The sequence below is a fragment of the Pithys albifrons genome, chromosome 8 (assembly GCF_047495875.1).
Source record: "Pithys albifrons albifrons isolate INPA30051 chromosome 8, PitAlb_v1, whole genome shotgun sequence".
Classification (NCBI taxonomy): Eukaryota; Metazoa; Chordata; class Aves; order Passeriformes; family Thamnophilidae; genus Pithys; species Pithys albifrons.
Window position 1 is genome coordinate 4,524,076 of NC_092465.1, and position 12,348 is coordinate 4,536,423.

The following is a 12,348-nucleotide window of genomic DNA, read 5'->3' on the forward strand; positions in this document are numbered from 1 at the left end:
CTTATATTCCAACAGCAGCCTCTAATATTACCTGCTAGGGCAATAAATGCTCATTATGTAGAAGCCTGAATGTAAATGTCAATGTAAATATACAGTAATGGCTAAATTCCCACAGCCCTCTCAAACATAATATGCATTATAAACATTCTGGTATCATCTTCCAAAACCTTTTACTCTGAGATGATTTTCCTCCTAAACAATCCATTTTACTTACTGCAGTCTTTAAAGTGCAAAAGCCATTTTTAACAAAATGGTCACAGGTGGTAGAAAATAGATCTTTAGAGATTCTCCAGCAGTTTAGTGTTGGCTATATGGGAGGAACATATGCACTGTGACTAGAGGTCTAAAGCCCAGAACATTCACATTTTAAGAGAAAAATGATCTTGCATTAAATCACTTAATAGCTGAGCTGCAAAAGTTTTGATAACAGATAACAAAGCAGCAGGACAGAACTCTCTGAACATACAGTCACTTAGTTCATTTCACCTTAAAATGAGGTTTGGATTTAGGAATATTCATAACTAGAAAAAAAGAATATATATTGTTTGTTTAAGCCTCATTATTTTTCAGGCTTAGTTAATTTAACATTTTACTGTCAAAAAAAAAAAAAAGGCAGAGAACTGAAGTTACCACCAGGTAAGAAAGTTCTACATAAATCCAAGTTGATTCTTTTCCCACTCTCTTTCCCAGGTGTTTTAACACTTACTTTGAAGGCCAGCCTTGCCTAGGGCTATTTTTAATAGCTTAGAAAAGCCACTCCAACCCATTGTGTAGCCAGACCATACTAAAAAAAGAGACAAACCCTCAGCATATGTTGATGCATTATGTAAAGACTTTACTTGACAAGATTTAGTTACATGCAAGCTTGAAATGCAGTGTAAATGTATTTTCTGGAGTGCTAAAAGTACTACAATACCAAACTGCCAAAAAGGTGGTCTTACATCACACAATAAGGGCCCTTAAAAAGATGAGAGAGTTGTGAACGTTGGGAAACAATATCTCAGTCCATGTGCCTGTGATCAAGTCAGTTACAAAAATGGCCAATGTTTTCACAGCAAAGGAAGAGCACAGTTTCTGTCCTCAGTAGAAAAATGATGTTCCAGCTCGTGTTGTTTCTACCTCTGTGAAGAGTTTCAGCTGCATGGTGAACAGGTTCTAGTGGAGAAAGTCCCAAACCCTGTGAAATGTCATGCTGAGGATTGATACAGAAAAAAGCTGAGGTGTTCTGGGATATCTCCTCCTTTTGCTTCAGCCTTTGAGGAAGAAAAGACTCATTTCCACAGCTACAAACTCCCCATTGATAAAACTGAAAGAGAAATGTAAGCATGCAGCCACACAAAGCATTCACAAAAGCAATGTGGCCCCATCAAATCTAGTAGTTAGAATTGCTGGAGTAATCTCTTGTCTCTTCCTAATAGAGGTTTTATCTGTGGCAGACTCTGCTCTCACCCTGCTCCCTCCCACGCTGCCATCACAGAGTGTCAGAGCTGCCTGGGCACTGGGTGCCAGAAAAAAGAAGACAATAAATGCAAGAGAAAGTCAGATGCAGGATGTAAAACCCCTCTGCAGGCAGGTCATGATCCTGTCTTGTGTCCAGAAGCTTTCAGGGGAGACTGCACTGCCTGGAATGGACTGGGAAACAATAAAATAAATAAGTTTATCAAATACTTGAAACAGCTATTTGAATTCATTAGTTCAACATATCAGTTCCAATAGCTTCCTATGATTTTATTTGCTCATATCATGCATGGATACTTTGGTTTATGTGCATGACTTTACTCTGATGCCCTTTGTCCAGCTCCCTCCTTCTGACAGGCAATTGCCATTGTATATTTTCATGAGGTGTAAGAGATGTCAGGAAATCTTACAGGTTATTGGTGAAGTTATTGGTGAAGGGGAATACCCAGAGGCGAGGGGGAAAACAAAAGAAAGAAAAAAGAAATGCATCTCCAGTGCAACTAGTAAGCACAAGGCTGAGTACTAAATGTGTTGGCTCTTTACACTTCTTGGAAGATGCATTCACAGCAGCCACCTAAAGAAAATAAGGATATCTTTACTAAGAGCACTTTAATATATCTGTACAAATACATTTCATTTCAGCTTACTCTAAGCAGACAAAAATAGAAAACAGATAGCCCTCATTCTATAGCTTTTGAGCTTGTTCCAGTTTTTCAGTTCCTTTTAATCACTATTGTCTGTGGTCTCATAGACTTCCTTTTCCCTTGTTTCTTAACACCACTCTGTCCTCCTCTTTGCTCTGGTTCATGCTTGTTGTCTTACTTTTTTGAGCCCCTTTTTTATTTTATATCTGCCAAAATTAACAGAAACTCTCCTAAAGCAGGTCCACAGCACTGTCCTACTCTGCAGTTGCCTTTATGGGTCACCATGGAAGAATCACCTTTAGACTTCAACAGAGGTGCCTGGAGCCATGTTTTACAGCATTTCCACTCTTGCACGGTGGGGAGGGGGTTGTTTAGCAGAATTATAACAGTGCTAATTTCTTCTCAACCAGAATTAGACCTTCTGAGCTGTAAGAAATGCTCTTGCAGATCCATTATTTCTGTAAGTCCAGACAAGCTCTGCGACAGGACAAAGTGTAGCATTAGGAGTTCAAAAGGAAAGTGATATTCAGAGTTAGGGAATATTTTTAGGAGTATTTAGGATTTAGAAAAGAGTGAGAGAGGGAATCTCTCCTGCAGCCTTTTATGTGTTTATAAAGGCTCAATTAATTATAAATCATTCAGTCCACTTCCCCACCTGTGTTATCAATTCACCTTTATTTCAAGCGCCAGTTATCGTGACCCTCCTAATTCTTTGGAGCAAAAAATCATTAAACATTAGGTCTGTTGGGAAAAATACTCTCCATGAGGCTTTTTAATCCTGGCTCATTCTTCCCTTGTAACAAGGACTGCAAAACCAACTTGCACTCATTACTGATTTCTTCACACAGCAAAGAGTTCTTTTTGATAACCTTTAATGTCAGTGTGGTGGAGGCACCATCCCTTCTCCCCTTGTGCACAAGCTTGCACATCTAAAATAGGACCTTAATGAAAAAAAAATTAAATATTATAACTCCATAGTATATGTCATTATGATATATTGAATGCAAAGCAGCTGTTCCTGACAGATTTGGCATATAACAGGGGTAAAGTAATCTTACACAAATCATTATGTTCATTATATTGAATTAATAGATTAGAATTAGTCAGAGATGTTTTGTAAGACCATCTTACCCATAGAGCCCTTTATCTTTATATTCTAAGAGGTTTTGTTTTTCTTTTTTCTCCTCAAAATTCTGTGCAGAGAGGACATAAATGCCCTGATCACTTGGAGCATAAGCCCCTAAATTCATGGCTGTTGAGGCTCTTCCAATATAAGCATCCGAAGAAAAGGTACTTAAGGGAAATAGAAAATGACATCATTTTTTTTCCTGATCTTTTGAAGAATGATTTTTTTTTCTCCCCATCCTACAGGAACAGATTCTGGACTAATTTTTCCTACTAAAGGCTTTAAAGTCTAAAATTCATCAAACATCTTGTCCTCAGAGACAATGTCATCCAAGTTCAAAGGATCTATAGCCCTGCAAAGCTGATGTCTTATTTCAGAGCTAATGCCTTTGTTTTCATTGAATGTTTGATTTCATCAAATTAAACCACTTCTTACACTTTCTAGAAATGTGGAAAAAAACCCATAAAGACAGAACCAAACCTCTTGATTCTCTGGAGAAGAGCACAAATATATATACATATAGATGTACATCTATATCTTATTCATTAAATTGGTATGTTTTCTGTCTAATATTTTTTTCAGGAGAGACAAAAAAATTATTGGGGGGGGTCGTGTTTTTGAAGAGACATTGAGTTGAAAATAGCAGTTTATCAAGGCATTTGTTTCAATGAACATCATTATAATTAAGACCATGATTTCAGTAACTAAATATAAAAAGAACTTTTTGCAAGTAAAGTCTGGGTCTGATTACTGATGGAGTAACTTCAAGAGTTTTTTTAGTGAAACATTTCAATATTCATTCAGAAAAATGTCAGGATGACAGGTTTCAGCATGGAATTTTGGTGATTCATATGTTTTCTGGTATTTTATCTCTTCAATTTTAATATCCAGTTAAAGCTAGAAAGTTTGAATAAAATAAGAATACTAATGAAAATCAAGCAGTCATATGTTATATCCACATTTTCACAGAATTTAGGCTATTCCAAAAATTGACACATAACATCATCCTTCATCCATACCTGATACAGAGCAATAGAGAATCTTTCACTTATTAGTTAAATTTGAAAAGTTGACAGTCATTTCTTTTCAAATGTCAGTGTATTTGTCACTGCTGCCTTAAATGAAACTTAAATGGTACTCCAAGGTTTGTAAATTCATTAAATTTGCCACTGAACTATATTGAAACTAGAAATCATAAACAACAATCAGGAAAAATGTTTAGTGGTGGGCTTGGCAGCATTAGGTTTATGGTTGGACTTGATGTTCTTAAAGGTCTTTTCCAACATAAATGACTCTATAATTCTATAATAAATGGGAATTTCACATTAATTTGAGTCAAGCTCCACTCTTTTGCTGGAAACCTGGAAAAATGCCACCGCAGTTACTGTACTGTAGTTCACAAATCAGTTGATAGAGGCCTTTCCCTTTTTAAGTCAAAGTTTACCTTTCTCTTTCTCTACACATAACCAGAGCATTGCACTCAGAGATTCTCCCTTTTCTAATTGTCACATCTAAACTGTTTTTACAGTCTCAGTGATACAAAAACACACCTGTGGAATCAGGGGTTAACAAAAAAGGCACTTTCAGGAGCAATTCAGAGAACTCAGAAGGAGATGAATATGCACTTTCACTCACAATATCTCTAAGGAAATCTTCACTCTGGTTTTCTCTAAGTAGAAGTACAGGAAACTCTAGAAGCATCCTTAAAAATGGAAGTCCACATATTCACAAGTTACCCAGTTGCAAGGTGTTTCCTATGTAAGAAGGTAAAAATTGGCAGAATTTCTTGCCCCTTAACCATCATAGTTGAAATTAAATATCACATACAAACTCATACGAGCATTTTATATAAAATTTTAGCTAAGACATTAAAATTCCTTCTGTGTCCTTTTGAAGGACTAATATTTCTGCACATTTCCTTTCATCTCCAAGGTGGAAATTATAATAAAACAGTCATTTAAAAGAACCATAGTGTCTGCATGCCTGACATACCTTACCTCTAAGACAGACTACACAGGCAAAAAAAATTAAAAACATGTTACTGTTGAGATTCCTTAGTGATGTTTAAAAGCTCCCAGTTCTTAATGCCTTGTGTCAATGGAAACTTTGCAGATGTCCAGTTCCAATCACCCTTGGAACAGGCACCCCACACCAGGCTTTGTCCTGGAAGGTAAACTGAGGCACCAGGAACAGATTTGAAGCAGCAAAGTTGCAAACTGAACTCATGATGCTCAATTAGGCCTCTATTGGCAAAACTATACAGCGACCCCCATCCCACTGTACTTCATACATATCTTCATATTTGTGCCTTGTACAAGGATGATACAACTGTCATTCACTTTTATTTCAGATGAAGGGCTTTTGGTGCTGCTTGCCCCCACGCTCATCTCAGAAGCCTGGATAAATCTTCCCCCACATGGGAATCATTTTGAACGCATTAAATAATGATTTTTCTATGTCTCTCTCACTTTGATGTAGCCTCCTAGGAGAAAGAACTATCCTGGATATACCACTTGGTCATGTTTTAACAATTTGAGGTTTGCTTCAAAATTCTTCAATAAAATGTAAGTTAAAAATAAAAAAAAAGAGACCTCCAGCACTTAGCTCAGTTGATCAGAGGCCCTGTCCCCCCACAAATTATAATGTAGCAACTTTTTGAACATATACTTTAAATTCACAATTCGTTTCCTACTTTTAAAGCTATTTTTTATCATTTGATTAATTGCTTAAAACTGTACACAAAGATAAAGGGAACTTTGAAATTCATACCTTGGAGTATTAACATGTACTCAGGACTAGATGTAAATGTCAGAGAGAAAAAAGATCTAATGAACTCTTTATTGGTGAAATACAGTATTGCAGCTGCCTGGAATTTTAAATGGCTTCTAGTCAGCTCCAAAGCAAAAGAACTACAGAAGTTTACTTACAGCATGGACTCTCATTCAGCATTTGCAATATCTTCTTCCAGTGTAGATGGAAACAATTTATTTTGCTAGAAGTTGTAGTGACTTCATTTTATGAAGTTTAGTGGATCCTTTTAACATTAAAAATATGTTCAGAAAAAAAATAATTAAAAAAAAAGTGCAACAGCAGAAGAATTTCTCTGTCTAGAAAATTACACGACCATAAGTTTTCCTTTTCCCTGATGCCTTCTCTGCCATAATAATGGCTTCAGGATTTAAATCCTTTGCTGCTATTGTGACTTCAAAGCCTTAAAACTGCAATTGAATGAAGTAGTTCATCTGTCATTATTCAAATATGAAGCAATTATGATGAAATAAAGATAGAATTCCAGTGAGAAATACCCCAATCAATTCTCACTTATATTTAACTAGAAACATAAAAACGATGCTTAGAAGAGTAAGTTTAGGTAATAAAAACTTGGCATATAAAAAGTATGAATTACTGATCTATAACTTACTCATTTCTGAATAAGCTGTCTAAATATATTTTACAAATATTGACAAGAGTTTAAGCTTACAATGCAAAACTGTCTCTCAGCTGGTCGTAGAGAGTGAGTGGCTTTTCAGAAATGTATTTACATTATTTTGGGTGCCCAGAGGTTCAGATGGGAACCTGAAGAGATTTTTAAAGCTCTCTGAGCAGGTCAGCTCCCTCTGAAATGTGTCACATTGTGACATATTAATTACATCTGAGAGGAGTGAGTTTTATAGGCGAGTATATGAAATAACACATTTACCTCAGCCATGACAGTGAACATGGCAGTGCTGGGTGGATGGTTGGACTCAATGATCTCAGAGGTCTTTTAGAGCCTCAATGATTCTGACCGAGAGAAAGGCAATAAAATAAAATATTGCTGTCACTGCTTTGATGTCTACACATCCTGTCAGGCCACTCTGTGGATTTAGACCTAAATGCTTATTGTCACCTTTTTGAACCCAATCAAGGCCCACCCCTACCCCAGAATTTCGCAGGGAAATCCCACCTGTACCCAGTTTGCATATGGGAATATGCAACATAGATCAAAAAGTTTTGTTGGATTTTTTTGTTTGTTTGTTTTAGTATCTTTCAACCTTTGTTTTTCCTTTCATCTTTCTTGTATTATTTACCCATGTACAATAATTTGCTGATAAAAAAATAATCAAGGTGGATTCTGTAGCAGTCAGACCAAGAACTCAAGATGGTTTGGGTCACAAGCTCTTCAAACGGGCCTCATCCTTCCCATTTTTGATCATGTCACAAACTCATATGAAAAAATCACTATATGTCTTGCCTTTTTCTTCACTCTTTGGAAAACAAAAACATCCTTTTGAAAGAGGACTTTGCCTTCTCTTTAGTCTTCCTGTGACAAAGCAGGTTTAAAAATGCACAAATGGTATTTTCCCCTTATGTTTTCCACAGTTTCTTAGGAGCTCTGTACAGTTTTAAACTGTGTTATGCTAAAAAGATCATGTAAAACAAGGATTCTACAAATTCACATTTATCTTCCTTCATTTTGTAGGCATTTTATCACTCTACCTGGGTATCAATTTTCTATCATCTACAAACACTCAAGTCTTGCAGTACAGTTTGAAAAAATGCAGTTTCTTCAGACAATCCAAGAACAAAATGTTACCACAATTACAAAGCAGTGGCACTTAATATTGAATTTTAAATAAGAGATGTAACTAGCAAGAAACATTCAGGGTATACACAATTAATCATTTTACACATAATTATTGCTGATATTACTCTAAATGTGATAACTTAAAGCATTTGAAACAGCAGACTGTAATATTCTTTTTTTTTTTCCCCACAGAAGCTCCTTCACTTGATAGTCTTTTGCTAAATAATATGTAAAATACTGACACCTAATGTTAACTTTCAGTATTATTCATTTTGCAAAACTTTCACTTCCAGTATGGAAAGACCATGTGAAACTGGTGCTTATGCTGCAATTTCATTTCAGTAAACTGGAATGCAGCCTTTTCTCACTTTTTGGAAATAATATTCTGAATTTAAATATGTGCCTATAAAAGTCAGGAGCTTTCAGGTTTATCTTCACAGCTCACAGGTACAAAGGAGAGAGCAATTCTGAAAAGTTGTAATAAGTGAGTTTTAGCACTCTGAATTTAATTAAATCCTTTAAATGGAACAAAAATACTTATTTTTAAAGTCAATATACTGAAATTATACTAAAATACAAAATACTATTAAACATTTATTAATAATCTATTAGACTTTCAAACCTGAACCATATATATTTTGTACTTTACCTACCCTATTTGGTTCACTTTGCTCAACCAGAGACATAAAAAAAATTGTTTTCACAGTTATTGAAATTAAATGCAGAGACCAAATTTCACAAAATTTACCACTTCTCTTTCTGAAGTGCCAAGACAGCAAATCCAAATCTGAGATTGTGCTGCTATTTAGAAAGAGATTTTTAGGTTCTTCTCTTGGGTTTGTCCCACAAAAAAAGTTCAGCTGATAACAGAAAAGGTATTTTACAGTAGGACACAGAGTCATCCTATAACTGGATTTTTACTTACCTTGCCTTACTTTATAGGGAGGAGAGAAGTGACTGTCACCCAGAGCTGTACAGCAGCACAGCACTTCAAACTCACTGACACTGAATTAAACCCCTTTTCAACACTGTGGACCATCACAGTTTTATGTTCAATGCTTTTTTTAGATCAAGAGTTGCTTTATGGGAAATGGTCCTTTTCTAAGATTGTCACTTGACAGACAAAGCAGCTGAGCTGCAGGTGAAAGTATAAAAACAAACCCAAGAAAATGCAGATAACTTGTCTGCAACACAACTGTCCAGTCTCAGCTGAACTATAAAGAAATTATGGCAATGTAATCAAAACCTCTTGAGTTGAGACAGAGTTTTCCAACTAATTAACGCTCCTGTGCTACTCTTTATAACAATATTCTAGTTTCAGAAGCTCTTCTTACTCTTTACAAGTGCTAAAAATACCAACAAATTCTTTATTTGTAGTTCTTTCAGCTTTCCCCTACACATTACAGCCAATTAAATAGGTGTTACTGCAGCGAGGATTTTAAAACTACACATCTCTGGGGAATTTTAAAGCACAGATGAAGGACCTTGGGTTTCCCTGTGCAGCAGGGTATGCTCTAAGAATGCAAAAATTTTAAGTAACACAAGTATCAAAAGCCAAAACAGAGCAGTCCTCACTCTCCCCAAAATCCCTTCTCACCCTTGAAGTAGAATAAAAAGAAGTATCATAGAATCATTTGGATTGGAAGGGACCTTTTAAAGGTCATCTAAGTCCAAACCCCTGGCATGGGCAGGGATATCTTCCTTAGTTCCTCCTCATCCAACCAGGCCTTGAATGTTTCCAGATATGTGACCACCTAGATGTGATCTACCACCTTTGGGCAACCTGTTCCAGTGCTTTACCACCCTCACTGTAAAAACCTGCTTTCTTACATCTAACCTATATCAATTCTCCTTCCATTTAAAACCATTCCCTCTTATCCTATTGCATCAGGCCCTGCTGAAAAAGTTGTCCCTGTCTTTTTTATAGGCTCCCTTCAAGTACTGAAAGTACCATCAGAAGTAATTTTCTATGTGTGTCATATAAAAATCAGACTCATTGAATGTCATCACAGAGAAAGTTCTAGTTGATTCTTGAAAAAAGGTATGGGTATAGTACAGACTTCAAGGCTTAGTTACCAGTTATGCCAAGGTTTTAATTAGGTCTTAAAACAACTCTGGACAAAGTGTTGGTGAAATAGAAGCAGTTTTTCTACATTACTTTTAGCTGCCTGGTGGAAATCTCTGTAAAAATTCGGGCCACACAGTAAGTTAACAGTGAGATTTTTTGCTGCTGCTTAAAGAGCTCAGAGTTAATTTTGTCTAATGCAAAATAAATCTTGTTAAAGCTTTAAGGAGTGCTCATAGAGCCCTTCATTCTGCCTTACAACAATCTACAACTGTTCTCAGCTTTCTCAAGCCCATCATCTCCAAGATGACTACCTAGAAAGACAAAGTATTTGGGTTTAGCCAAGTGGATCACACTAAAAAATGTATTTGCAATGTAAATTCATACTTTAGTTAAACAATTTATTAAACCATAATTTCAAACTATTGCACCCTTTGAAAGTTTCGGTGTGCAGCAGTTCACACTTTTGAAATAACTCCTTGTTCAACTTTTACTTTTCAAGTATATCCTGTACTTTAAATAGAATTACTAAATTAAAAATGTAAATTGGACTGTATCTTTTAACAGTTGGTGATTTGTCTATTTTCCACATTTTATTATGCATCATTTTTATAATAAAGAAGGGATTTTTGTTTCATTCCTGTTCTAGTTGATAGCAATTCTTCCATGCTTCTCTAAGCTAATGCAATAAAACTACGTAAAATGTTTAAGAAAAGCCCCATTAAAATATACAAAGCACACTAATTCATGAAGTCAAAGTCAAAGCAGAGTGGAAATATGAGCTTTAATAAAACCATGTCTGTTGTAAATAACTATTCATGCACAGTCATTTTTTTGCAAATTGCATGGGCTATAGCTCGGTCTACTCAAAGTAAAGAATCGCTCAGCAGGAGAAATGCATCTTAGTCAGAAAGAGATTAAAAGATACAGCTGAGCCATCAATAAGAGCCAGATAGTGCAGTATTATTTGCTGTTTGTTTTGAAGATGTAATTGCAGATCCCAGGATTTCAATAAATCTGTGCACATCATGGAAAGAATTGTAGAGAGGAACTGGAGCAACGCGAAGAGCATTTGGTTCTCTCATGTCACACTGCAAAACAGAGAGGGAACATTCAGTAAATTCAGGTCACTCCATGTTTATCTGTCTGACTGTGTTTTCAAATGCCATACTTGTCTTCAAGGAAGGATGACTGGACTGACAAGGTGACACATGTAAATACTCTGGGATCCTCCAGGAACTACAGCGAGAAGCATTAATGTGAAGAACATAATAAGAAGAGTACTGTGTTGCCTAAAAAAGGATGCAAAGTTGAGGCCAGACAGGACTTCAAAAATGCTATGGAGAGCTCCAAACCAACTGTGTATCCCCAAAATTCACCTTAGAGTGCCTACAACAACCCACTGTTGAAGAGGCACAGAGTTGACAAAAACCCCACCACCAAACCCCCTCATTCCAGTGTGATAGAGTGTGTTGTACTGCAGGTACAAGTAACATCAAAGGTTTGCAGTATTTTTCTTTCCCTCTCTGTGATTTTGAACATTTTCCCGAATATAATAATCTTTCATATTTGAATCATATTGCTGCATTGCAAAGACAAGCCAACAGTGTGAGGCCTCATGCCCTCTTAAAAGCAGCAGTTCCTGGAATTCCCTGGCAGCACCAAAACAGCAGCATACTTAGCCTAGAAGAGTAGCCCTTTGGGGAGACAAGTCACGAGCAGAAATAAAACTGATATGTCATTTATATGGCATTACACTATCAGCCTCACCTTCCAGTACATCTAAATCACCAATGTATAGCCTTAAATTTAACTTATATTCTTCTGGAGCAGTGCTCAATGGTAATCCTTCCATTATATGGCAGTGCCATTCAGTAATTTTTTTTTCTGAGTGCACAAGTAAAGATTGAAGATGAAAGAAATCTTTGCCAGTCCTAGCAGGTCTATTCTGGTTTTTTTTTTCCTTTTTTTGCCTTATATGAGACTATATTTGAATAAAAGGAAATTATTACTTTGTTAAGGTATCAGCTCACAAAACAGTGCATAAGAAGATGAAGTTTGATTTACTTACAGCTACCCCTCTCTTCTCCAGCTCTTTAAACACAGATTTGATTGGAAGGGAAAAAGACAGAGTGAGTTGGCATCCTCTTTCCTCAATCTGAGATGGTGTGATAATTTTTACAAAGGGCTTCTCTGGATTTGTTTTATCCTCACTGTAGTAATGCCTTATCAGATATTCCAAGTAGCCAGTGAGTAGAATGGATTTCCTTCTCAATGCCTTCATTGTAGTTTGACTAAAAACCTGTAATGATATGAAACCATCGGAATAAGTATGTATTGCTATAGAAAATTAAAAGGAAATAAAGGAGACTAAAATGGTAGCACATTTCTCTATACATTATCACTGGAATTAAGTAGTAATATCAGATAAATATTGTACATAAACATGGCAGAACTGGGCTTTTGAAAACACAGGATAATGTTATGC

General features: G+C 36.1%; 1 protein-coding gene across 4 annotated transcripts in view; it reads right to left on the reverse strand.

Moving 5' to 3' along the window:
- Window positions 1-10,625: 10,625 nt before the first annotated feature.
- The window catches only part of KYNU (kynureninase), a 56,382-nt gene continuing 54,659 nt past the window's right edge, over window positions 10,626-12,348 (reverse strand). For all 4 annotated transcript variants that reach the window (XM_071562315.1, XM_071562316.1, XM_071562313.1 and 1 more), the window contains 2 exons: window positions 11,932-12,162; window positions 10,626-10,951 (listed from right to left, as the gene is read on the reverse strand). In XM_071562315.1, the coding sequence (XP_071418416.1) occupies window positions 10,799-10,951; window positions 11,932-12,162 (384 nt within the window). In that variant the 3' untranslated portion in view covers window positions 10,626-10,798. The remainder of the gene's footprint in view (window positions 10,952-11,931; window positions 12,163-12,348) is intronic.